Source organism: Amblyomma americanum, chromosome 9, assembly GCF_052857255.1.
Source record: "Amblyomma americanum isolate KBUSLIRL-KWMA chromosome 9, ASM5285725v1, whole genome shotgun sequence".
Lineage (NCBI taxonomy): Eukaryota > Metazoa > Arthropoda > Arachnida > Ixodida > Ixodidae > Amblyomma > Amblyomma americanum.
This window is the reverse complement of record NC_135505.1, coordinates 140,996,225-141,022,197: the sequence shown is the minus strand read 5'-3', so window position 1 is coordinate 141,022,197 and position 25,973 is coordinate 140,996,225. Positions and strand designations below refer to the sequence as shown.

Here is a 25,973-nt window from a genome sequence, read left to right as displayed (position 1 = left end):
TTCAACTTTAAATGCATTGCGGATGTTGTGAAAAGTCCGATAGTACGCAGTTACCTGTCAATGTTTACTAAACAACGTAGTTTGAAAGTTTCGAATGCGGAATTCATTCGTTGATGCGTTCAAGCGCAGCCCCCGCTACCCCCGCATAACATTACCATCAGGCGTGTCTATCTGGACACGCGCCAAGTATGCCATATGCTAAAATAAAGCAAGCATAAAACGGCGAGACAGAAACGACAGAAACTTGCACCGCTCGGACTGTCCGTGAGCGCTCTCAAGGACGTTTTCTCTAGTGGTGCGTTTAGTTCCAGAGCTCTCCGCAAGGCTACGGCGAGGTCGCCTCTGTCGCTAGCGTCGTGTAGAAAACGAAACCAACGAAGAGCTAAGCCGCTAAGCTTGCAAACGCGGAGTCATAGGACGCGTACCGCGCGTACGCTTACTTTGGGAACTGCAAGCTGCAGACATCCTTTCTGTCAAGGTTTGACGCTTGCGCAACGGCTATTATCGTCGAGCCGCTAAGTGTGCGACCTCGTTTCGTGAACAAAATGACCTAAACACAGCGTACGTGTCCTGGCGTTCGCGGCGGACTAGAGGGCACATCCGAGGTTGGTGGAAACGACACTTACCGCGCCGAGCTTGCAAAATCAGTTGTGAGTGAGCGAAGTAATATCCCTCCTCCGCTTCGTTGAGCTCATTCAAACAGGTGCCGATAAAGGCACAGAGGTTTGCCTCCCTCTCCTCATTTTGGGAGAGAGAAAGAAAAAAAGATTGCTTGGAGAGAGAGGGAAGTGGAGCGTACTCGACGGCCCATCCATGCAGCAGTTCAGCAGCACCCCCGCCGCCAGAAGCATGTCGCTCCTAATCGTGTTGAGCGGTATCGGCGCGGCCGTGGCGGCCGCTCTGCTGTACCGGTACCTGAACAGCCGGTACCGGCAGCCCATACTGCTTGAGGACCCCGACACCAAGTACACGGTCAAGCTGGTCGAGAAACAAGAAATCAGCCACGACACCCGCCGCTTTCGCTTTGACCTGCCTTCGTCCGAGCACGTCCTGGGACTGCCCACCGGCCAGCACATCTACCTGGTCGCCACCGTCAACGGCCAAGTCGTGCCGCGCCCTTACACGCCCGTCACGAGCGACAAAGACCACGGCTACTTCGACCTGGTCGTCAAGGTCTACTTCCGCAATGTGCACCCCAAGTTTCCCGAAGGCGGCAAAATGTCGCAGCACCTGGAGAGCATGAACATTGGCGACACCATCCAAGTGCGCGGCCCATCGGGACTGATCCGCTACGAAGGCAAGGGCAAATTTGCCATCAAGCCGGACAAGAAGTCTCCGCCGCAAGCCTACCTTGCATCGCAGATCGGCATGATCGCCGGAGGAACGGGCATCACGCCGATGCTTCAGGTGGGTTCTCGGCAGTTCGACTTGAGCGATATGAAAATACGTGACGTGCGGCATGATCTCGAACATCGCCGGAGCGGAGACTGAGGAAACAGCTCGATAACATGGGTGCATTGATAGATTTGCTGCTGTAAGGTCATCTGAGGGCAGAACGAACGCCGAAATGGACTCGGTTTTATCGAGCGCTGGCCGATTCGCTTAGCGCAGCGAGCTGTAGCGTTCATTGAAGGCGCCGACTTTCCTGTTTAATGTTGTGACGTATGTCGTAATTCATGCGTTTTTCACTTCCTACACCACGTGCCGTCGACGCTACGCTTTTCCTTCCTGTTTGGTTACTGAGTCGGAACAAACGGGAAGTCGCGGATTTTTTCACTGCGACGTAGCTAGGTGAACGCGCGATTTGAGGAGCGCGCGCTCGTTTGAACGTACCAAAGCAGGAAACACGAGGGGTGTGTCAGATGTGCATACGGGACACATCTAAGGTAATCAAGGATATGAGTACCTTGTAGAAGCAATGTTGTTTAAAACTAGTTCGACTAGCTTCTTTGTCTTTGCACTATTTTTCTGGAAATAGCATGGTACATATATTAATGCTAGTAGTGCAGATAAGAAGTGACAGAGACCACGTGAAAGCAGGAATGCAGCTGAAAGAATTAAATCTGAACAGGTTTAATCACATAAATAGCATGAGGAGGGTCTGTTACAAAGGGCTGGCATGTTGAAACGAAGAGCTAACTATATATCCCTGAACAAATTTCCGATTCGCTCAGCTGCACGTTGCCTCATGTGCACTGTTTTGGTTTCAGACCTGAACTTCCTTTTGTTGTCAGCCAGGTTTACAATGTTGGCGTTGAGGGCTGTATTGAACGTCACTCTGTCGTGAATGGTTCACCCATTTCCTTTCAGTCGTTGCAGTTATGAATAGGAAAAGACTCATGCAGATTATAGATGGACTTGCTTTGCGAGCTTATTGATTGATTGAATGTTCAAACAGGCTCACTCATCAACAAAGAATCTTGTATTTGCTATTTATTCCACAAGCTCTCAGTCGTCACCAATTTCAGTTTGTGCTTATGCTGTATGCATACAAAATTAGATGGGTCTGTAGTTTGTGTTGCAAATGAAAAAAATCTCACTTGCAGTGCATATTCGGTGAAGTAGTGGTTGGCAGTTAGTTCGAGTGCTTTTAGCTGCTCATTGGCTTTTTAACTGTAGGATTAGTTCAGGTTCATGGCATCTATAGTAAACAAAGGTTAATGTCATGGTAAAAGTAATAGGAGTGATCATAGCTGGTGCTGTTTTGCATTGGTTTACTTTGTGAGGAAAATGTTATACATGAGGTTGTATGTGGTCGCAGCATTTGTTGCTTCATTTGGCATGATATGAGAGGTGGCTGTTGAAAGAAAAGCACACGCTTTTGTTACGATTCTGCTGCACTAATTGCAAAGGTGAATATCCTGATGCGCATAAAATGTACTGATTAACTTGAATTTTGAGTCGTGCTGTTAGAAGGGCTTTGAAGTGCACCTAAGCAGGCCTAGTGTAGTAGAAATTGGGTGTTTTCATTCTTGGTCGCTTGTTCTGATCCTACAGCTGGCGTTCTATGTAGGCCTTCCTGTTGACTTCAGGCTATCAACTTCATTTCCGTTGCTGCAGGTGGTTTGTGTGTGCCTTGACGTGCTATTTTTTTCTTTTTGATGCAATAGCGTTAAAGGCCTCAGTACACAGAAAATCTGGTGTCGGTGTTGTGATAGAAAAATCACGGGCATAGCTCTGGCAGGTGGGCCACCTAGGTCACGTGACCTTGCGGCATCATCACAATCTGCACACCGGATAGTGAGCAAACGGCCCACCATGGCAGGTGGCAGTTAAATTAATGATTGGTCACTCAGGCAGAGCAACCTGGGTCACACAAGGCCCATCGGTGGCAGCACCTGCCATCACAGGGTAGTGGCACATCGCTTAACCGCTGCACCACTGTGCCAGGAGGGGTGTGAGGACTCCCAGGGTTGTATGAATGTAAAGTAGAGAATGACCTTCTGCATATATGGGAATTAACCCATTACGCTATTGCGTCATACCCTTAAATGTACACTAAAGAGGAATCTGAACTCATCCTTTTACTGCGGGAACTTTATCTACACGTTCCGGGCATTCTTAGAAGCTTCAAATTATTGTCCTGTGGGGCCGATTGTCCTAATTAAATCAGTGTAAACGACCCAGCTCCTGCCTTTTTTTGAACTCAACGGGGTAGGTAGGACGAGTCAACCAACGTGTGGAGTGCCTTTTTCAGCCAGTCCAGTGGCAGCTTCGTTTTCGCTTTTATTTTGTTTGTTAGGTTTCTGTGAATAAACAGTTTCAGCCACAGACAGTATAGCCACAAATCAGGCCCACGAATATAAAAATACACGTGGACTCTGATTTACGTATCACTTCGCCGATTGCAGGGCAGCAAGCCGCCACGGGACTGGCTGACGTGTTGGTTGACTCCTCCTTCCTACCGCGTTGAGTTAAGCAAAAAGGCGGGAGCCGGGACGTTTAATCCGATTTAATTAGTGCACTCGACCGCACAGGGCAATAATTCGAAGTTTCTAAGAATGCCCGGAACATGTAGATAGAGTTCCCTTGGTAAAAAGACGAGTTCAGATTCCTCTTTAGTGCACCCTTAAAGACTGAGCTTAAGTGTCTCCTCCAATTTTTCTTCATAACCATGCAATGGCTAGCGTGCTCATATGCTGTGAAGAAATAGACGTCTTGTAGGTAGGAAAGCCTGTAACTCTTGCTAATGCACTTTGACTCAGTTTTTCCTCTTGTAGCTTGGATAAATACGTTTCCCAGAGGCAGAAAGTTGAGCTAGTTGGTATACGTTCATCTTGAAAAAATACAGCCACTAACTTTGAGACGTCGACACCAGAAAACTACAGGACACAGTGCTGTGTTCTGCACTTTTCTTGTGTTTTGAAGTTAGCGCCTGTATTTTTTCAGCATGTTTTCGGGAAGCATAGTCTGACTTTTAATAAATTTTGTTTAGAGGGCAAAGTTGGATAAAAGTATGCAAAAGGTGCACTTTCTAACTTTATGCTAGATTTGAGTCTTCCAGTTACAAGACGAGTAGGATTTGGCACGCATATTCTGATTCTTTTCAGAATCATTTCTTTCTGGGAACACTAGTAGAATAAAAGCATGTTGTCGCCTCTGAGGTGTTTATTTTTTGTTTTTATCTTTTGTTTTTATGTGTGTGCTTTGAGCTGTCACAATATGTGCATGCTCCACATACACATCTTGCATGTAAAATCTGCGCAGTGTCTTCTACGGCTTGAATTGGTTTCCTTTGAAAAAGAAATTAAAACAAAAAAAGAACTTGAGAAACAAGAGGCAGTGCAGTGAATGGCTAGAGATGATGGTGAAGTTTAATAAGTGGAGAAATAAATGAGTGTTCTGTAAAAGTGCTGATGACTTGCTGCCTTCTTAATGTAATACTCATTGGTTGCCTTACATGTAGTAGAACATACTGCACTGTGGTGAAGCTGTAGCTTGTAGGAACTTGAAATGTTAGGTATATGGCTGAACTGGCCTTGAGATGTTTGCCTATAGCTGTGGCATTTTTCATTGTCTCCTAGCTTTAGGCTATCATGTATTGTTCCCTGGTGTTGCAAGTGCAGTTTGACCTTGTGGAAGAGGCATTGTATTGTTAATACCTTGCTGTGGGACTCTGCGTGATATCTTTGGAGTGCCAGGCATTGGGCTGTGGATAAGGGGATGTGTAGCCAGTCATTTGAGTTGGTTTGAGTTTGAAAAGGTTTTGAGCAAGCCTTGGACATATTTTCGACTGCCTGAACTCGTTTGAATAAGTCTTATTTGTCATAGTTATTGCCGTGCTTTTGTTCAGTGGCAGACTAGGAAGTGAAGTATCAGGAAGGATATGTTGTCATGAATATAATGAGTGCAGTGGAAAGCGTTCAGTTTGCAATAATTACGAGAATAATTATGAAAATATGTAAATTTTCAACTTTCTTACTGTGGAGAAAATATGTATTCACTAAGGTGTCACTCCTGGAACTGATTTAAAATGGAATATTGTGCTCTCTTCATAGTAAAGGCAGATGAGCAGTCTGTTTTGAAGCGGACTGTAAGCCTGCCTCAGAAATTCTACTTCTGCTCTGAGGCATGTATTTAGGCCATCAGTTCGTGAATAGTCTAGTTGGCATACGTGTTGCTTTTTGAAGAAACAATGTTTAATTGTAGGGGAATTCAAAAACAGAAGTGTGTTATTACACAATGTAGATGAATAGACTTGACAGTAATTTTATTTCTCAACATGTGCATACAGTCATATATGTATATGTACTGTGAGCTGAGTACTGTTATGAGCAAAGAAACATGATGATTTCAGTACAGACATGAAGTCATGTGGAACTTGAACTGAAATGAATCATACAAATTCTATTTATCAAAGGGGACACAAGAAGCAGCAGTAAAAACAAATTGGCAAAAGCAAGACTTGAGGTAATGACAGCCACCACACACGATTGCATATGTGTAATCTTAACTCCTTTGTTTTTTGTTGTTTTTCATTTTATGAGGTTGTCTTTGTGTTCCGGTTTTATATTTCAGCACATTTTTTGCACACATTTCTTTTTGTCTAGCTGTCATTTGGAAAGATGTTGGTGTTTGTTGTCAAAGCTGGCCACTGGTCTCCTAATGTAATAGATGCGTAGTGAAAAATTAAAAGGAAAATAATTGTAAATAACAAAAACACCACAATCTTGAAAGAAATTAACTTGATGCACCGACTTCGGAGATTGCTGTCTTCACGAAGTGCTTTTGGCAGCTCTCAGTGCTTTAACATTTGTCGACATTTTTAAGAGTGGTGTGAATAATATTTTTGTTCTGTATCCTGCAGATCATCCGGCAGGTGTTCAGTGACCCGCAGGACAAGAGCTGCTGCTCTCTCATCTTCGCCAACCAGACGGAGGACGACATCCTGCTCCGACCAGAGCTTGAAGAAGTGCTGAAGCAGTACCCCGACCGCTTCCGCCTGTACCTGACAGTTGACCGGCCTAAGGATGGCTGGACGCAGGGCGTTGGCTTCATTAGCGCCGACATGATTGAGAACAACCTGCCGCCCCCGTCCGACAACTCCATCGTCCTCATGTGCGGGCCACCGCCCATGATCAACTTTGCCTGCAAGCCCAACCTTGAGAAGCTTGGGTACAGCCCCAAGCGGTGTTTTGCGTACTAGACACAGTACTTCTGTACTGTTACCAACTTGCCGGGTCCATCGTTGGTTTTGGTTCTCTCTTCCTTGCTTGGTGAGTGTGGGTCGAGGGTCATCGTGGCTGACGCTTGTCAAGAACCGGTTATTTGCTGCGACCGCTGTGTGGTCTCAGTTCATTGTCACACGAGTGAGATAGGTACACTCTAATGACTTGCACAGACTAAATTAGAGACTGTTGTACATTTGTGTGACTTGCAGAAGACTTGAGACTGACTGGTTTAGGCTTCGCGTACTGCATTAGAGCTTACAGATACAGTAAATTCGTTCAGACTATGTACTTTTCATGTGGAGCAAGGTGTCATGAATATCGAAACCAATGCAGGTTGCCTTGCATTTGTCGAGACCAATTACTTCTTCTCTTTTGTAGAAGGGCTTCTTTAAAACTGTGGTGTACACAGAGCCGCTTGACACATTTTTTTTCATAGCTCCATGCTCATTTGGTCAGAGAATTATGGATGCAAATGAGCTTTATCTGGTACAGTTTGCGTGGCACGCATCACAGTAATCTCCCTCCTGGCTACTATCCTTAAGATCTTTAGTATTTTTTCTCATGACATACTATGTTTACTTGCATAATGAGTGCAGTATTGTTTTCCCGTAAATTTTATTAAAATTTGGGGAGTGCATCCATTATGGTGGGTAATATATTAGCGAAATTTTTTATTTGGCAAAGAAAATAATGGGTGCATTCATTATGCGAGTATACGCAGTACTTCATCTGGCATGAACAGGTGTGACAGGTTTCTTTTGAGGATGTGGCAGTGCCACAGAAAAGCATTGTGTGCCTTGCTGGTGGCTGCATAGCCTGCTTCTTTGTGGTCTGAATAATAAATTGTTTTGTTAGAACATCTGAACACTACTTGTTTGACTCCTAGGTATCCTGTACATTTCCAGCTTCAGTGTCCACACTTCGGGTTTATGACTTGTATCCAACACGCACTGTGATGCAGTTGCATATCACAGGTGGAACTCGTTAGCATTTTGATTACAGACTGTGGTAGTGTGACATCTGCTGTGATAGCGTCAGGGACATCTTTATGAAAATGCTTAGTTATCTGTTCTCAGTTTCAAGCCCCAAAATGGAGGGAAAAGCTAAGGAATTTGGTGACCTATATATTTCTCAAATATTCTCAGATCTATCTCTCTTGCCCTTGCATCTGGAATTATCATTACAGTAATGAGATACTAGTTTTTGCATTGTTTTGTTTTATTCAATGTTTTGGTTTTGCATTCTTATTCGCATTGTTGCCAGTTTTGTTGCAGTGAGGAAACGTGCTTTATTGTCAAGCGACCCAGAGAGAAGGAACCAGCGTGACTATGTTTTGCCATGCAGAAATATTTATAACATTTTGTTTTATCAATTGGCATGGTAGTGGAAAGTTATTGCTTAAATATTTTTTCAGCGCGTATGTTTGGGCGTCATTTTTATATTGGCAAAGGCAAAGCTTGGGTGTTGCTTGGCAAGGACTTGATTGCAGAGCGTAATACATTTTCTTCATTATCTGTTGATCAATACAGAACTCCAGTATCCAGTTAGTGTGATCTTTCCACTGTTGATTTCTGAGTTCGATTTTTCTAAAAAAAGTGGCGTGCTGTAAGCTTGTTCTGTGTGTCCCTACAATGTAAATGTGCATTTCATATCTCCAGAGTTCTCAGAGTACCTATGCATACTAAATGAAAGTTGTCCACCTTGTTTTTCGTTTGGCGGTTAGTCTTATAATTTCTGTCTCTACAGTGTAGTCGTACCTGCTGTATACGCATTTAGGTGTACTCCTGAAACCACATTAACTTTTATTGCGCACAGGAATGCTCTGCTTATAGTACGAGGAAAGGTAATGTTTCGTGTAATATTCGGTGCATGTTAATATTCCTACACCTGCAGACTTGCCAAAGGTTCTCTTGTCAATATGAGTAGATAGTGTAAACTGAGATTTACAGCCAGATGTATATGTTACTGTTGTTGCGCACAAAAAGGCAGTGTTGAGTTACAAAAAACGCCCATGTGCATCAAAACATTCACTTGTCACTTGTCATTGGGCTTCAGATGCGTGTCAGCTTGTTGATGTTGATGCGCATACATGTTGGCATGTTGATATAAAACGATGTTTCATGTATCATGTGTCGTACACTCTCCAAACATTTTTTTGCACTGCAGGGTGATAATTTTAATTGGTGATTCTGCCTGGAAAAGTCCATCTGCTCAGGCATGTCTTTACTGTTACATGTGTGTGCTATTGATGTGATCAAGGTGTAATCAAATATTTCTCTTTCATCTACCTGTTAACTGGTTTTGTTTGCAACATTGCATTAAGTTGATGTTGAAGTGCACAACATTTAAATTTTTGTACGCATATAATCAGACTCATTCTGTACAGCAACTTAATTACACAGAAGGAAAGCTTTACTTCTGCTTTGAAGCAGTCATGCTCAGTTTGTTCGTGTTTATTGCTGTTTAAGCCATACTTGAAAATGTAGTCGCACCTTGTTAAGTTTCATTTTGAGTGTTTCAAGTGCTTGTGGCGATTTCTACATGAACGTAAAGTTTTCCTGTTGGACTCGTTTGTTGTTACGCAGCCATTCATGTTCCTGAAACAGCGCACTGTCATTAGGTTGAGACAGTTTGTACAGAGACTAATATTTTTGTGAAACGTTTGTTGACTTGTTGAGCACTAGCTGACTGTAGTTTCCTAACCACCATTGTACTCATTGTAAGTTAGTACGATGTTAACTTATTTTGGGGATGCAAAAGTGCTGTATAGGGTGATAGGTGGCTGTGTGGTGTACTGTCTTGTGTGTCACACAGGTCTCCTGCATTAATGTTTAATAAAGTTTGCTTCATTCATTTTTTAGCTTGCCTCTTCATTTTTTGTACAGAAGTAAAACTGAGTGTCAGTGAAAAGTGACTGGGGTACACTAAGTTCTAATGTTTGACTTGAGCAACTTCTTTGCCTCTTTGGGAAGATTACTTGCTTGTTTGGCCAATTCTGCGCAAGATGGCATGGTTTGTGTGCACATTCGGTGCCCCTTGTGTTGAACTTACTGACCTCGATGTTAGACATGCAAAAAAAAAGTTGCTCAGAACAGGCCAGAAGAATTCACAACTTAGTTCTTGTCGTGGAACAATTGCCCAGTGTAATTTATCTTAGTACAGTGAGTTACCAGTTTTGGCCCAGTAAGAGTATTAGATTTCAATATATAGGTTGTATAGGGAGTTTTTCTGCCGATGTGATCAAAAAGCTCTGGTGAGTGCAAAAGGTTATCTTTGCTAGATAACTGCTCGAGCAGCACTACTGCTTAGCAAGTAGTTGCGTCCGACCTCTGCTTTGGTTGCGATTGAAGTTAATGCATAATCTATGGTAGCTCTTCAGGTCAACATGTGCAAGTGTAAAATATACAAATGTTTGAAGATTAAAGGTGCAGCAGTTGTTGCACTCCCAGGGGACACTTGAACCAAGCTGTGACTGAGGGTTTGAAGAAAAAACCTAAGGAACAGGGAGAGAGAGAGAGTCGCTGTAGTGGAAGGCATGAGATTACTGTTGGCCACATGGGAGCTTTTTAATATGCACTGACATCACACAGTGCATGGGCGCATTTCCGTTTTTGCACGTTTTTTCGACACGAATGCTATGAAAATCCACAATACCTCCTCATAAAACGTTTGCATATTTGCACTCCAGGCCGAGCTGAGGTCGTTAACAGCACACTGGCTTCACATTACAGATGAGAAGATGGATGTAAATATCTTTTCCAACGCGGCTTGCATGAGGTTTTTGACTGGTTGTGACTCAATGCAGGTGAGTAGAAAAGTTTGACAACTGAAACGAGATGCAATGCTGAAATCTGAAACTACAGTTACGAATAAATTTTTTGCTTCGCAACGGGACACGAAACTCGCGTCTGTACTTTACTGAACAATAGCTACCAACTAATTTTCCTTTAGGCGCACAAGCATAAGAAAATGTGTCATCGGTTGAGCTGCACTATATAGCTTTTGCCCATTCCCGCCTACTACTCCTTGATGAGATAGGTCCTATTGTACAGAAAACTCGATGGAATTGCCACTCAGAGGTCACGTGGTTAATTTCTAATCACTGAGAATGGTGAATTGCAGAGTCATGTCGTCTATATGTTAAGTCTTGTAGGATTCATCATCCTGACGAGGGGACGAAGTGCTGTTGTGATTACCCATGGGAGAGAGGGTGAAGACCTGGTAATTTGTTTTTTCAGTTTTCGACATCAGGGAAAAGTAATTGTCCAAGGAACACGCGCATTGTGTTTTCTGCTGCGAGAGGCAGATTTAAAGAAAGAGCTAACCCGCTCTTCTTATAGCAAGATATTCTCATGCGCATGTAGGCATGAGAATGCCTACATGTGCCCATGTAGGCATGAGGCACAAAGTCGGTCCCATTGCGTATACAATTATGGTTTAGCAACTTGCTGTATTTTCTTTCTGTTAAGACAGCTTCCCTTTTGGCATAAGGAAGCACTTTGGCAGGTAGATGGCAGGTACAACAGGGGTGGGGATAATTAAGTATACTGCGTTTTGTTAGCTTCTCAGTGAGACATGTTAAAAAACTGAATAGCAAACATTGCTATGAAAAGCATTAGCAACATCCCTACCCATGCGCTCCACAAACAAAATATAAAAGCATAGCTCACTTGATTCAGATATCTAAATGCACCATACTTCTAGAGAAATTTGAACTGATGCCACATAATAAATTGACATTTGAAATTTTGACATTTTATTGTGAAACTGTGCAAAAACATGAGCAAACAACTGTTGGGCCAAAGCCAAAGCTTGTGTAGGCCCATTAGGTATACATGTGTATGTGCAGAATCAAGACACAGAACTGAACAATGTAGTGATGACAAAATCAATTAGAATGACAAGAAACACACATCATTACAGGTTTTATTACAAAACAGCAGCAATTAGGTGGCAATGCAACATACTTAACAACAATGTAGTGACGATGAAATCAGAATCACGGAAAACATATATCATTGCAGGAATAATACAGGTTTATTACAAAACAGTAGCAACGTAGAGGCAGTGCAACATACTTAGCTGGTCTTTGAAAGGTAAAACCTTTTTACGGAGAGCACAAAGTTACTGGCGGTCTTTACTTCCATTGGTAAGACATTTCATATTATTGTGCCATGATACTGAATCAGTTTTTGGCTGTATGTGTTTCTGGTAATATTAAAGTTTACGTTAACGACGTTTATAGTCTTACGAGTAGGAATCACAAACATACTGAAAGTATAGTGATAATTGTTACATATTATGTTATTGACTAAAAAGGTGACTTTCATATCGGAGGATAACATAAAAGGAAGTATTTTAAGCCTATGCAAAATAAAAGACTGCTTGATTGTAATAGACCTTAAGACGTAATTGTTCACACCCCTCTCTTTTGCATTCAAATAATTTGGTCCAGAGAGGTTCTAATTGTGTAAGATCATGATTTGCAACAGTATTGATATAACATTGAAACATATAGAGAGATAAGTAATTCTTAATACGGAAAGATCAAAACATGCCCTTGTCGCTTATGCTCGTTTCCAGTTCAAATTACTGTATGGCGTAATGGCCAAATATTTAATGGAGTTGCGCACCTGGTGTAGAGTGCTATATTAAGATATTTTTGCATAGACGCACTGTTTACATGAATTTACCTGGAATGAAAGAGTACGTAGTTAGTTTTTGCCTTGTTTAGAGTAATCTTATTTTCCGCAAACCAGAATGAAATGCGAAGTACTATTAATAGTGTGCATCATATCATGTTGTGACTTACCTGTGAAAACAAGTACAGCACATATCCGCATACGTGATTGCTTTTGCAGAAGTGAGAACTGTGGGGAAATTGTTAGCATATAAGGAAAATAAAATAGGTCCTAGAACGGATTCAGTGATTTCCCTACTTAGAGGGGGTGGACACCCCCCTCCTTGTTTTTTTGAAGGCACCACCTTAATTCCTAACATTTTTTTTGCACATGATGTTAAGAGTTGTTTGAGGAAGGGCATGTATGCGAAGGGACACATCGTTCATAGTTGGCTTTGTGGTGGAAGGTGAATTTACTGCGCAAAGCGACAAAAAAAGGAGAGAAACAGTGAAAGACACACACGTACACTGTCCTCTCCTTTTGTTGCGGTGCCTTGTGCGGTACATTCACAATGTTGAATCAACTATATAGCCAGTCAACTCGCTGTTGTGGTGGAAGAAACCACGAGTTCCGCACAAACTTCCACACGTTATAAGCGTTTTCCACATTTGCATTACGCGAGAGGCATTGAACAGCTAGATTTACTTATAAGGTTTATTGCTAGCAGTCTGAAATCAGTGCCACATAGCTTCTCGACACATTTTATGCAGTCCTTGCTCTTTAATTTTGTCTGTTCGTTAATGCTTTAGTCCTTAAAGAGAAGTAATTTTTCTCAATGATTGTCATCAGTGTCGCAGTCATATCTGCTAGCCCTAGGTGACACATCGACTGCACAAATAAAAATTAAAAACGACTACCACTTCTCCTCTACCGTCAACACCCAACCCCCTCCCCCTCTACAAATTTAGTCACACCCCCCCCCCCCCCATTTCAATTTTTGGGGAAACCCTTGAACAGATCCCTGAGGCATATCGGTGATAAAAGAGAAAATATGAAGAAAAATTGTTAATAACTGCTCTTGATTTCTTAGATAGTTTGAACACAAGCCCAGAGTATACTATGGAGTATAAGACATACACATATATGGTATATAGTATATAATTGTATAGTATATAGTATAACTTATAGTATAACTTATAGTATAGTAGTATAATATAGCTTCGAATTCACAGTGTTGAAGTGTCTTAGGAGTATGGAATGAATAATGGCGATCATAAGGGAAATTTGTTGTGAAAAAGATTAATGGCTCGACCACGGCTCGATCTTTGTAGCAAGGGCCGGAGAAGTAAAAAGTCCGCCCCACAGGTGGGCAGTACCCTCGGCGGGATTCGAACCCGCAATCCCCGGTTTAGGAGACCGATGCCTTATCCGTTAGGCCACGAGGGCGAAGCGGCGAAGTCTGCTCCAAAGGGACACCCAGTCAATATTTGCCGACATGTTATTTTAAAGGCGGTAAAGTTTATTGTTCTTTAGCTTTTCCACAGTGAGCGCTGACCATGAAGAGCCATAAAGGTACAACCGAATGCGACAGCATGTGAACTATTGCAGTTACTGCGGATCTGGTGTGAGTGATAAACACCATGTTGAGCTTTCTGTGGTTATTAGTGGCGCAATGCTATCACGCTTAAACTTTAAATAAGGGCCACGTAATCAGCAACGATGTCACGCGACACCAGCAGCAGCGAGCAAAATTCTTTCGTGAGCTGTATGCGAACGCGACAAACTGTAGCAGACGACGCATTAGGCGGGGAAGTGGCGCCATCTCTCAAAAGTCTTCTGAAATTGCGGCGACAACAGCAACAGCAGCGAGTTGTAGCCGAGTGTGCTACACCTGTCCGTTGTCGATCCAAGCCCGAGCCTGTTTCAACGTTTACAGTCATATATGCAAAATAACAGAGATGAACACAGAAGCAGCGCCAATGAAGCTGCTCCTGAATCGTCGGCACTCGTTGAGAGGTGAGTAACGATGAGTCTAGTGGCCCTGGCACGTGCATGTTGAGCTTAGAAGCATGGCGGGAGCTCGCGCGATAGTTTTCGCGGGAAATTTGAACCCATGTATACCCGCTCTTACAAGACTCTCTCCGCTGTCTCCAGTGCTAAAAGCAGCCTGGGAGGCACCCCCCTCCTAATTGCTGCGCCCAGACCGTGAGGCCCCACAATGACGGGAATAAGGTTCATTCATTCATTCATTCATTAGCGCGTGCATCGCGCCGTGTACTGGTACCAGCGGCTGACACCGAAGGGGCAGTGGCTATAACGTTTAGAACTGGAATCAAGGCGAAAGCTGCCTGTTTTCCTAATCTTCTTATCTGATGCTCACCTGCTCTGATTTCTACTGGAGAACCTTAAATAACCGAAGCATGGCGCTCCACCATGGCTATTGCGACCATGAGCTAGGTTATGTGCAAGCCATCTACATGAAAGGGAACACGGACTTCCGTCTTAATAACCAAATTTATTTGATACTCCTAGAATTTTGTCATCCAGAATAGATTATATGCGTATAGCGCGAAACGGACGAAACCAACGGAGCATAAATAAAGAAAAAAAGTTTCTTACTCGTTCTTGGGGTTGGGGAGTAATCGCTTACCGCAATCTAATTGAATGTTCCCTTTATATTGCTTCAACCTGTACTTCACCGACTGAGAATCTTGAATAGTTTACACAATGCGGGTTCCAGATCAAGCATGGGTTGTGACGCTACGAGATGCCGAGGGGCATTCACATTAACCACCAGCATCACGCAATGTATTGCCGCTCCTGCTTCTAGAACTGTGCACCCGAAATGATTTTAAATATTTAATACGATAAACTCGTTGACGCCGTTGTGTTCAGGGCAGGCGCCGCGCGTCTAGATCGGTTTAACTGAGCGACCGCTTTGAACTGAGTGCTTTCATTGCTCCTTGTGCAGTGCTGGGGTCGCCACCAAGGTTCCTGACGTCTTCACGTACCTGTACGGCGACCGAGCGTCGACACTGACGGAAACACTAAAGCTCCTGGGCTTGTCCCGCGTACGGACCGAGGCCTGCCTCCGACTCCGCGGACTCACCGATCGCTTCATCGTCGTGCCCCGAAGCTGCCCGATCGCGGAACCTGGGCACTCACTGTCCAAGGAAGGCATTGAGGTCGTCGACTACGACGGCTTCCGCTCTGCCATTACGACTCTGATGCAGCAAAAATGCCGCGGTGATGTGTTTTCGGCCTCCTGGTACCGCCATGGCTGCTTCGGAAGCCTCCTCTTCGAGAGGGCCACCTTCCGTGAACTCTACGCAGTACTAGGACCCCACTGTTCCCACGCTTTACTTCTTCGGTACTGCATCTTCGAACGAGCCGAAGGGAACACGTTCGTTCAGTGGACGGGAACGCCTGCGTCCGATCTCAAGGTCATGATGTCGAGGAGCGTTGAGCAAGCGGGCCCCGCGAAGTCTTCTTCGACCACGTCCGCAGGCACCGATTGTGCTGGGCCTTCAAGGAGCGCTGATCGGGCTGCCGCCACTAATACTGCTGCGGCCGTATCTTCAAGTTCTGCCGACGACGCTAGATGTCTAAACAGCGGCCGTAAAGGACCAGCTGGGGTATGCTTTTCCCGCCTCAGAGCTCTTAAGGCGAAGAAGACTCGACGCGTTGTCCAGAAAGCACTTCCCGCAGTTCAAAAGAAAGAAGACGTCCACAAGTTCAACGCAAGGTCAATGCTGTACGTGTCGGACCAAAAGAAAGTTGAGAACCGTTTTCTCCTGGGAAACCCTTCCAACCTGGAAAGCGCCAAAAGGCTGGCGGACAAACTCTTCGCGTCCCAGGACTGCCCCACTGAAGTTCGTTACAACGTCTCGCTGCTGCGCGCCCTGAGACAGCTGCTGAAGAATCACAGGTCATGTAGGTATCGCAGACTTCTGGCGGAACACTGCAGCTGCGGCACTCCAGAAGACAATGGCAGAGCTGCTGACGTTGCCTGCTACCACGACGACTACGATGGCGACCTCTTGCTGCTGACTCCGCTGTCGGATCTGGTAAGAGACCATGTGCGCGTGCGGGCTGTGTCCGGGTTTCTGCATGCCGCGCTTCGGAAGTTGATACCGGTCGAGTTGTTCGGCTCGAAGACCAACTGGAGGAAAGTGGTGGGCCGCGCGGCATCCGTGGCCAAGATGAAGAAGGGAGAGGTCATCAACACTGGCGCGTTCGCGGCTGAACTCGATTCCAGCCACGTTCCGTGGCTACAGGGACAGGGCGGCTCAGGGGGCAACAAGAGACTACACTGGCTCCGCCTGGTGGTGTCCTGGTGCACGAAGCTGGCGGCGGCCGTGGTTTCTATTCACTTCTACATCACGGATTCGCGCAAGGGCAAGCGGCAGCTTCTTTTCTACAGGAGGCACGTCTGGAATGCTCTCGTCCAGGTAACCCTGTTGTTTTGGTGCATGGAGTGCCGTTGAAAGTGTCTGTAAAGCGTCTTTGAAAGTGCGCGTTCAGTGAAAAATTTTCCAAGACGGTTTTGGGGAGGCCTGATCTTGTCTCCTTTGTGCTTGGGTTTAAGTGGGTACTTAACGTTAAAATTCCTTCCTCGTGTTCAAGTTTTGAGCTGCGCATTGAGCAAAGTCATACTGCCATGCACGCCGCTGGCACAACCACGATTCACATGATTGCTGTCCTTTGGTAACGCATTGATATGGCAACACTTCAGTGGTTGCCTTTTGGAGCTGTCGAGCCTCCTGAGCGTCACCGTGTTGTGGCGGTGATGTCAGTAAGCGATTCGAGCTACAGCACGAATGGTGGTGACCGTTTGAATGAGTAGCGTGTCGGACATGCTGTTAGGGGAATGGTAAATCTTTAGAAACACTTTATTCTGTTGGCTACAAACTTTAAAAGTGCGTAAACATTAAAAGGCTGCTGTCTCGCAAGTCTGGAACCTTAATTCCGTCTCGGCGCCAAACCTTGCGTACCTTTTGAAGGGCTCATCTTGTAAACGACAAGCTGTGCCACTGCTCTCAACAAAAAGCATCATAGGTCTAGTGTTTAGGGGAATCGTCCAAGGTGGAGAAGATTGGTCAGTTTGCTCTAGCCCTACTATCTGCTAGCCGTTCGAATCCCGGACCAGGACGAATTTTTATTTAGGAAGTTTCTATGAAAGCTGACAACTTTTATTTGTAACCGCATGGCTACGACTAATTGGGCGGATGCCAATTAGTAATTACTCCCTTTTTACAAAAGCATTGCAGTAAGCAACACCTATTAGAGGTGACGCACTGCGACGATTCATATGTGTTGTTCTAGTTCTCAGAGTTGACAACGGTCAGCTTGCCAGATAACTAATTGTGCCGTATTGAGAACAAGTCGAGAGAGGAGTCCAAGCAACGAATCAAAAGGCCACAGAGAGCATATAAAGAGGACAGCGCTAAATACAAAACTGGCTTACTACACACAGAACCCGTGCGCATCCTTTGCGTACAAGGAAACAAAAACATGCACGCCGCTTTGGACAAGGAAACAAAAGGCCAGTTTCATGTGTTGAAAGGAACAACTGTTCATTCCTTCAGTGTCTGGCTCAAAAAAAAAAAGAAAACAGCGCAAACTTATATCCATGAATTTCGGAAAAAATTTGAAAATTGTAGCACACTCTTAACTAAATATTGAAGGTAATTATCAGTTCTTCTGATATGTAGCAAAATCTTTCATTTGAAACATTTCCATCGATCGCATCGAACAGTTAAGACTCCCGTAGAAAACCAATGGGGACCGCTTTTGACGATAGAAAAAACGTTAATGGAAAAAAATTTCATGACTGCCGTCGGGTGATCTGCAGATATGTTGATTGTTAAAGTGAAATCTTACATTATATGAAAAAATTGCGTTCAGAAATGTTTTCGCATTAAAAATTGCTTTTGCCCAGAATTGCTGGGTATAAGAAAATGCAAGCAAACAGGCACGGCCTGGGGATGCCTTTGACTCTCTAAACCCTTGTGTTCGTCGTGCAGTTTTCTATTGTCGCATACACCGAGTGATCTGAAAATAAATCAGGCTACCGTTATGCAGAAAATCCCGCGTCGTCGTCGTCGTGAGCGAAAAATCTCCGGAGATGGCAACCTAGTTTGGCTACCTAGGCCACGTGACCTTGTGGCGTCTTCACAACCTGCCCACTGCATTGTGAGCAAACTGACCACCATGACAGGCGACAGCTAAATTAATGATCGGTAGCGAGTGGTTGCTCGGGAATAGCAACCTGGGTCGCACAAAACCCCACCGGTGGCAGCACCTTCCATCGCAGGGCAGTGGCGCATCGCTTAACCACTGCACCACTGCGCCAGGAGTGGTGTGAGGACTCCCAGCGATCTATTCATGTAAAGTCAAGAATGACCAATTCCGCATATATTGGCATTAACCCATTGACGCTACCTCGTCATACCCTTAAGTTTATAGGGATTTAATGTCCCAAAGCGACCCATGCTATGAGGGACGCCGTAGAGAAGGGCTCCGGAAATTTCGACTACCTGGGGTTTTCTAACATGCACTGCCATCGCACAGTACACGGGCCTCTAGCATTTCGCCTCCATCGAAATGCGACCGCCGCGTTAGGGATCGTACCCGCGTCTTTCGGGTCAGCAGCCGAGCGCCATAACCACTGAGCAACCGCTGCGACTGTCAGATCCTTAAGGCGGAGCTTAACTGTCCACTTCTATTGTTGTAATTGTTAAGGTTTGGGCCTCCGGTGAAGACATTCTGCAGCGCTCCGACACACGTGACGGGCCGCCTAGGATGGAAGGCGTAGGACGCCTGCTTCCCAAGGACGAGGCCGGAGGTATCCGGCTGCTAGTTTCCGCGCCCGTTCCCAAGGCCACCGAACCAAGGTTCCGCAGCCTCAAGGTGTTTCTGGACTCCGTCAGGGACAATGGAGGCGTGGACAACCTCTATTCTCTCTGGAAGGCGTTCGTGGCAGACTGGAGAGCTCGCGGCAAGCCAGACGTCTTCTTCGTCAAGGCGGACATCGAGAACTGTTTCCACTGCGTTGACCACGAGGTGAGCGCTTGCCGCGAAATTCGGCTGCAGCTCCAGGATGCGTGATAGCACATTTCTCAGGGCAGTTATTTGGTGTATGTATTGTTTAGATTTTCATATTTCGAGTGAGGAAACTGCTTCAGTATACAGGTTAGGGACTATCCTACGCCATTTTACAAATAGCAGCATAACTTGTGCACGGCACGCACACTTTGGTGATTGGTTTCAAGATGGAAGTTACATACAGGAACATACCTGCACGAGACACGTATCCCCACAAATATGGCCTTTGCCAAGAGGAACTGGGCTGCCCTTACTATACCTCCCATGCTATCAGGAGACTTGATATCATCTAGGAGACGATATATCCTCTCATATCCCGTAGGTTATCCTCACAGCTGACGCAGGCTGGTGACCGCAGCGCCACCGCTGCTGCGCCTGCATCTCTCTTTCTCCGTTGCCACGGCAGCCAGTCTATCTATAGTTTTAACGAAGACGCCACATGTGCGGATTCAACACACTCGTTTACAGACTTTTGCGCAGATAAATTAAACTAACGATATTTAAACAGTTTTGACGGAGTAAAGATGCATGGAGTAAGCGTCATGCGGATTGGGTCGTTTTGTTAACTTAGGGTACAAATATATACGAAACGCTTCTCTGTTCCATTTTGCTGGCGGCGCCAGTCTTTTATCTCTAGCCACACTGCTCAAGTGTCAATAACGTCTACTAGGTGGCACTTTGTGGTTATGGTAATTACGGCGCGGGTTCTGCAGAGCTGACTAATAATCCCTCTTTTCCTCATCAGGTAGCGCTTGAAGTGGCAGGCCGAGCGTTCGACCGTACCGAACGGGAAGCCAGGATAGTGGCTTGCACAGTGGTCAAGCTCAACAGATACGGCCGAGGGGTCAGGCAATGGCGTCAACTGTTCGCAAAAGACATCGCGTCCATGACGTACGCCCCGAAAAGCCTCCGGCAGCCTCCGGGGCGCAGTTGTGTCCCCAAGGCGAAGATTCTAGTCGCCAAGAAATGCCTCCTGCCGAACGCGAAAGAACTGAAGCAGTTACTGCGGGACTACCTCACCAAGTTCCAAGTGCGGCTCTATGGGAGGGCGTTCCGGCTGAGGAAGGGGGTGCTTCAGGGTGGCCTGCTGTCCGCAGACATTGCGGAGGTCTACATAACGGCAATGCTGAGACGACATTTGGCGTCCTACGGTAACGCGCCTGGAGAGCTCCTTGTTCGTGCCACAGACGACTTCCTTTACGTCACTTCCGACCAGGAACGCGCCCGCGGGTTCCGGGACAAGTTCTCGGCTGGCTTTCCGGACTTTGGGCTCTTTGCCAACGCATCCAAAGTGCAAACGAACATAGAAGCGAAAGACAGTGACGGTATCCGCGTTTTGACCTCCGATCGGGCTGACTTTTGCGGCTACATCTTCGACATGACGACGATGGAGGTGTTTCGGGAGCCGGTGGCATCAGTCCCGGTTGATTGGCTGGTGGCCAAGCCGGAGTGTAGGCCAGGGGAAGCCTTGAAGAGTTACTTGATGCCTTGGCACCTCCCTGTTTGTCCGCTAGCTCTGGATCCCGATATCAACTCGTGGGACTGTGTGGTCACTGGTCTTCTGGACTTGTTCGTCTCACTGGCTGATCGCTTCTTTTGCTCCGTGAACGCCATGCGTTACGTAGACGACCGTTACGTGACGGAGATCGTGCTCGGAATCTTGGACAACTTCTTGGTGAGGGCATTCCGCTGGGCCTCCAGTGAAGGCGTCGAGCTTTCGCTTCGCGCTGAAGAGTTGAGGTTTCTCTTCTTATTCGTCTTTGCTAAGAAGGCAGACCGCAAAGCTAGGACTGTGGGCAAATGTCTTTTGGAAAGGTTAAACGGCGTCCGCAAGAAGTTGGCGTTAGTCGGCGATCTGCGATCATTGTCTGCATGCGTCGACTTGGTTTTGTTTTAATGGACACTGTTTTGTGTATTGCTTTTATAGTTAGGGCAGCTTTTAACAGATGCATCTGATCGCGAATATCCGCATGCTACACCCTGGTGCAGAGAATGCCGGTACTTGTTCTTAGCTGAGTCCAAGCGGCAATTGTGTTTGGAGATGCATATCTCAAAGTGGCCATTGGTTCAACAGCTTTCGATGTACCTAATTGTAAATATGAGTGCATATACTCAGTGAAATTAATAATTGTATTCGAGGATACGATCACTAACTTCCGTGCCTCATTGTAGTGCATTTAGAATTTATTGCCTTTGTTTCTTAACCTTTTAGAAACTTGGGGCGCGAACTGAAACAACGCCGCGGCAAGCAGAGCCTTCCGCTGTAATGCACAATGTGGCTTGGCTAGACACTTGTCTCAGTCTTGCAACTTTTCTACGACTAGTGGAGAGACAACTACATATATTCTATAGGCATCGCAGAAAAAGCGCTCACGCGTAGCGAGTGCGGTGAGGGCGGTCTCTTGAACTTTCACAAGAAAGCGCCTGGAGATTTTAGAAGATTTTATACCTGAAGGTTGCTTTTAGCAGAATGTGCGACACAACGCATCGAACAAAACAGGCCTCTCAGCAGTGAGTTGGGCCTGCACGCGACGCGTTGAACCTTGCTTTAACCCCCCTAAAGCAGCCATTTTTCTTTCGAAAATGGTAGCAAAATCATAATTTAGTACCCGTGCTCCCATCTGTCGGCAAAAGAAAAAAAAAAAGCTTTGAATGAGCCCAACTCGCATTAAGCCGGACAGCCTATGCCAGAAAATACGACGAGCTGGTCTCGTCATGAGCCAGAAATTACAGAAGGGCTATGACTACCCGGCTCGTCCATGTCTGCTTTGGCGTCATCATGGTTCTTCGTAGTGGTGGTCTCAGCTCAAACCAGGCTGCTTTTTTTATAGTTTGTTGCTCCTTTGGTGACTACATTTGTTCACAGGGCTATGTTTAGCCGGTCCTTTTGATCGGGCTAGACTGGCACGCGTTTTGAGTATAGTACAGGGTAAGAACAAGTTAGGATGTGATAGACTTGGTGCGTTGCTTGCCACGTCACGGCTTCGCAAATCTCCTTAGTGTCAAGTGCTTTAGATCTGGCTTGTTTTCATGTTGTCATTGCTTGGTGTTGCCGTCGCGCTTTTCGCGTCGCTGTCTTCGTCACCATATACTATACTTAGTTGTTTACATGCATGACGCATTTAGATTGCTGTTTAGTGTTTTGTCTAAAATTTTCGCTAATAGTTTTTGCCGTGTGGTTGTCACCGGGCGGCATTCGCTGTGAACATCCCAGTATTTTGGTGTTTAGTTCCTGTTCCTACTCGATTAAAACGACCCTTTAGCCAAATGTCAACATGCGTACTACCTCTGATTAAATGCTTGAAGTGTTTTGACGCGATTGCGTTAAGGAGCCCGTGTCGCAGGAAAGCCGGCGTCGTCAGTGGCTTCGAGCGAGAAATCCACCAAAAAATTCCCAGAGAAGAAGCCTATGTGGCCTATCTAGATGAAAGGTGGGCCATCTAGGTCACGTGACCCTGCGGCGTCATCACAACCTGTACACCGGTTTGCGAGAAAAATGTCCACGGCGGCAGGTGGCAGTTATATAATGAATAATCACGAGAGGTTGCTCGGGAAGAGCAACCTGTGTCTCGCAAGCCTGCACTAGATGGCAGCACCTGACATCGCAGGGCAGTGGCGCATTGCTTATCCGCTTTACCACTGCGCCAGGAGTGGTATGGGGTCAGGGTTTTATGAATGTAAGGTACAGAATGACCAATTCCTTATATATGGGCATTAACCCATTAACGCTATCGCGTCATATCCTTAGGGCGGAGTTCAAGTGTCCGCTCCAAGTTTTCTGCAGCGTGTTGTTTAGCAGGACATTGCTGCGAGCTTACGCCCAAACTTTGTGCTGCGGTAGCCCACTGACTTTGACGTTCGGTTTTTGGGTCCATTGGTCTCAGGATCGAATCCCGGCCTTGGCGTTCACATTTAGATGGAGGAGAAATGTAAGAAAGCCCGCGTGCTGTGCGATGTCAGTGCACGTTAAGAAACCCAGGTTGTCGGGACTAATCCAGAGGCTTTCACTACGGCGCCCTTTGCAGTCCAGGTATACAGCGTCAGGATGTTGAGCCCGACACACTAATGTACTCGTACTTCGCAAACTAATGCGCTTCAACTGTAGCAGTTTTGTAGCAAAATCCGTTGATAGAAACACGATGAGATGACCTTGTTACACTTTTGGCCTAAAAGAGTCCGTAAAGTTCTTTACAGAAGGTTCGCCTTAGCCTGAAAACAAATTCCCGACTTGTTTGTGAGACCCTTCAATATCAACAAGAAAAAGGCGAACCGACTGCGAAACGTGGTAACTATTTAAAGTTATAAAGTTGTGGTTGGAGGAAATGTCTCGCAATTTATCGAAATTTTCTGTGATAGTTTTTACTGCTTTGTAGTGGAGAAAGGAATGAAATTAAAATGAAAATTGGTTTTTGGGGAAAGGAAGTGGCACAGTGTCTCACATATCGGCGGAGACCCGAGTCGCGCCGTAAGGGAAGGGATGAAGGAGGGAGTGAAATAAGAAAGGAAGGAATACAGTGCGAGTTTTGGATAGTTTAGATCTCCAAGGGATCAAGAAAAAAAGGATGTGTCAGAAGTGGGATTCGAACCCACGCCCGGAAGACCGGACTGCGACCTGAACGCAGCGCCTTGGACCGCTCGGCCATCCTGACAGAACTGTTGAGCCCTGAAATTGGCTGCATGTTAAGAGAGGCTTCCGAATGATGCAACCGACTGACTGAATAGTCTTTGTGCTGACAGAGAAATGGCTTGCGCTAACCGTAGCGACAACCATTACGCAGATATCTGGCGGAAATATGGGCGTCTTTCTTATCCGCTTTAGGACCACCTACCTGCTCCGCCCTACAAAGTGGGAGATATAAATGTGATCCTCCATGGCGCCTCTGACGTCACATCTGGCGTGTCATTAAGCGTGTAATATACCTGAGTGACATGGTAGCGTCCTTATACGCATTAGATCAGTATACAGTATTTTGGCTTCAGCGCCAAAGCTGCTAAAGAGGCTTTTAGAAAACGCCCACGTCGTCCAAGTGTTCTCCGAAGTGATAACGCCCTATTTCCGATAAGCTATGATAGCGTTCCACGTGTCAGCTTCCGGGACACATGCTAGTTGTTGTTCCCCCTGAATGCTTCGCCCTCCATGTTGTTATTATTGGCCTCTGGTGAAATGGCACGTAGCCACAGTGGGGAATTGGTCAGGGTGCCTTGCACATTCAAACATTAGGAACACATCGACGCATTTAAGATTGACGTGGGTGAAATTTTTGGTAAAAGAAAAAAATTGCAAATTATAACTAACGAAGGAATCTCCTTGACGCAATGATATTCTGACCCGTACCAATTCGTCTTCTTCCACCTTTGCCTTGCTCTGCTATTTTCTCGATCCATTTCACACAAGCTGGCATTCTGGACCGGCTTTGTCAGGCACCGAACATTAGAACAAAGTTATGAAAATGGTACATAAGTTTCAGTAACGCTACATGTTGTATTGGAACGTTACTGTAATGTGAAAAAATGAAATAAATAACGTTATATTGAAAACGTTGGTTTACCATGCAAAGGGGGGAGGGGGGAGAGTCTGATACGCGAGGGTTGTTCTTCAGACACTGGGACCAGAACAAAGCTCTTTTACTCTACGACAGGGTGTATATAATTGGTTTAGTTGTGGGACATTTGAGGACATGTTGAGAAAGCAACTCGTTCACTCAGGACGTCGGATGTGTTTTCGCGCCTCTTAAGTCTGGTGTCAACGCGCTGCTATCATGCTCTCAAATTTATGACTATCGCTCTCTCTCTATATATATCTTATCAGTTTAGCACACGGAATGATAAGCGACAAGTAGCTGCAGCGGCCACCGACCACTCTGAGCCCGCCGCGGTTCCATGGCTTAGTGGCTTCGGTGTTCGGTTGCTCCTCCCTTGGTCGCGGGTTCGATACCCGGCGGCTGCGGCCCTCGATGGAGGCCAAATACGAAAACGACTTTGCGCTTTAGCCACCCCAGGTGGTCTAAATTAATCCGGATCCTTCCACTACGGCGCCCCTCGTAGCCAATGTGCCGTTTCGGAATGTTGGAACCCACAATTATAGAAAAGTAACAATTAAAGCACAACGTTTACGCTGCAAAATTCAGCGAGCAGTGGCGTACGTATACGTCGATTTCTTTTGAATCGCTACCTGTGGCCCACACACAAAGGGCCTGTTTCCGCTTTTTGATTATTACTGCAAGGTGAAACACACTTGGGGCGTTCAAGCTGTGACCAGGATGAAAGAGGGACAATTAAGGTGGATGAGGTCACTTACTTATTTTTGGTTCCTGGTAGCATTTTTTTTTCACGCGTAAAAAAAATTAAAACATCGCCGGTTTTTTTATTGGTAGTAAAGGAAGCGGAGGGGGGGGGGGGGGGGGGGTTGGAGGGCTTGCCTTTTTTTTCCCGGAACATCTCGGGAATCAGAAAATCTCTCCAGAGAGTTAGTTCTGTAGAGAGTTAGTGGTCGAAATTATTCCGGAGCCCTCCACTACGGCACCTTTCTTCCTTTCTTCTTTCACTCCTTCCTTTACCCTTCCATTACGGCGCG

General features: G+C 45.7%; 2 protein-coding genes and 2 non-coding genes across 4 annotated transcripts; 2 read left to right on the top strand and 2 right to left on the bottom strand.

Moving 5' to 3' along the window:
- Positions 1 to 372: 372 nt before the first annotated feature.
- LOC144104633 (NADH-cytochrome b5 reductase 3) lies at positions 373 to 9,531 on the top strand. The gene is made up of 2 exons (XM_077637770.1): positions 373 to 1,407; positions 6,308 to 9,531. The coding sequence occupies exons 1-2, from the start codon at positions 814 to 816 to the stop codon at positions 6,644 to 6,646; spliced, it is 933 nt and encodes a 310-aa protein (XP_077493896.1). The 5' UTR covers positions 373 to 813; the 3' UTR covers positions 6,647 to 9,531.
- A 4,134-nt stretch (positions 9,532 to 13,665) lies between these two features.
- On the bottom strand, positions 13,666 to 13,738 carry TRNAR-CCU (transfer RNA arginine (anticodon CCU)). Its single transcript has one exon. It is a non-coding gene; the product is annotated as a tRNA-Arg (tRNA).
- A 403-nt stretch (positions 13,739 to 14,141) lies between these two features.
- Positions 14,142 to 22,671, top strand: LOC144105654 (telomerase reverse transcriptase-like). Its single transcript, XM_077638764.1, has 4 exons — positions 14,142 to 14,308; positions 15,264 to 16,743; positions 19,037 to 19,357; positions 20,145 to 22,671. The coding sequence occupies exons 1-4, from the start codon at positions 14,235 to 14,237 to the stop codon at positions 21,294 to 21,296; spliced, it is 3,027 nt and encodes a 1,008-aa protein (XP_077494890.1). The 5' UTR covers positions 14,142 to 14,234; the 3' UTR covers positions 21,297 to 22,671.
- Positions 22,672 to 23,964: 1,293 nt separating this feature from the next.
- Positions 23,965 to 24,048, bottom strand: TRNAL-CAG (transfer RNA leucine (anticodon CAG)). The gene has a single exon. It is a non-coding gene; the product is annotated as a tRNA-Leu (tRNA).
- Positions 24,049 to 25,973: the final 1,925 nt, after the last annotated feature.

Excerpts from the sequence above, each read along its gene's own strand:
- LOC144104633 (XM_077637770.1), top strand. The coding sequence starts at position 814 with ATGCAGCAGTTCAGCAGCACCCCCGCCGCCAGAAGCATGTCGCTCCTA. Across the intron at positions 1,408-6,307 it reads GCATCACGCCGATGCTTCAG|ATCATCCGGCAGGTGTTCAG; the intron begins GTGGGTTCTCGG and ends TGTATCCTGCAG.
- LOC144105654 (XM_077638764.1), top strand. The coding sequence starts at position 14,235 with ATGCAAAATAACAGAGATGAACACAGAAGCAGCGCCAATGAAGCTGCT. Across the intron at positions 14,309-15,263 it reads TCGTCGGCACTCGTTGAGAG|TGCTGGGGTCGCCACCAAGG; the intron begins GTGAGTAACGAT and ends CTCCTTGTGCAG. Across the intron at positions 16,744-19,036 it reads TCTGGAATGCTCTCGTCCAG|GTTTGGGCCTCCGGTGAAGA; the intron begins GTAACCCTGTTG and ends GTAATTGTTAAG.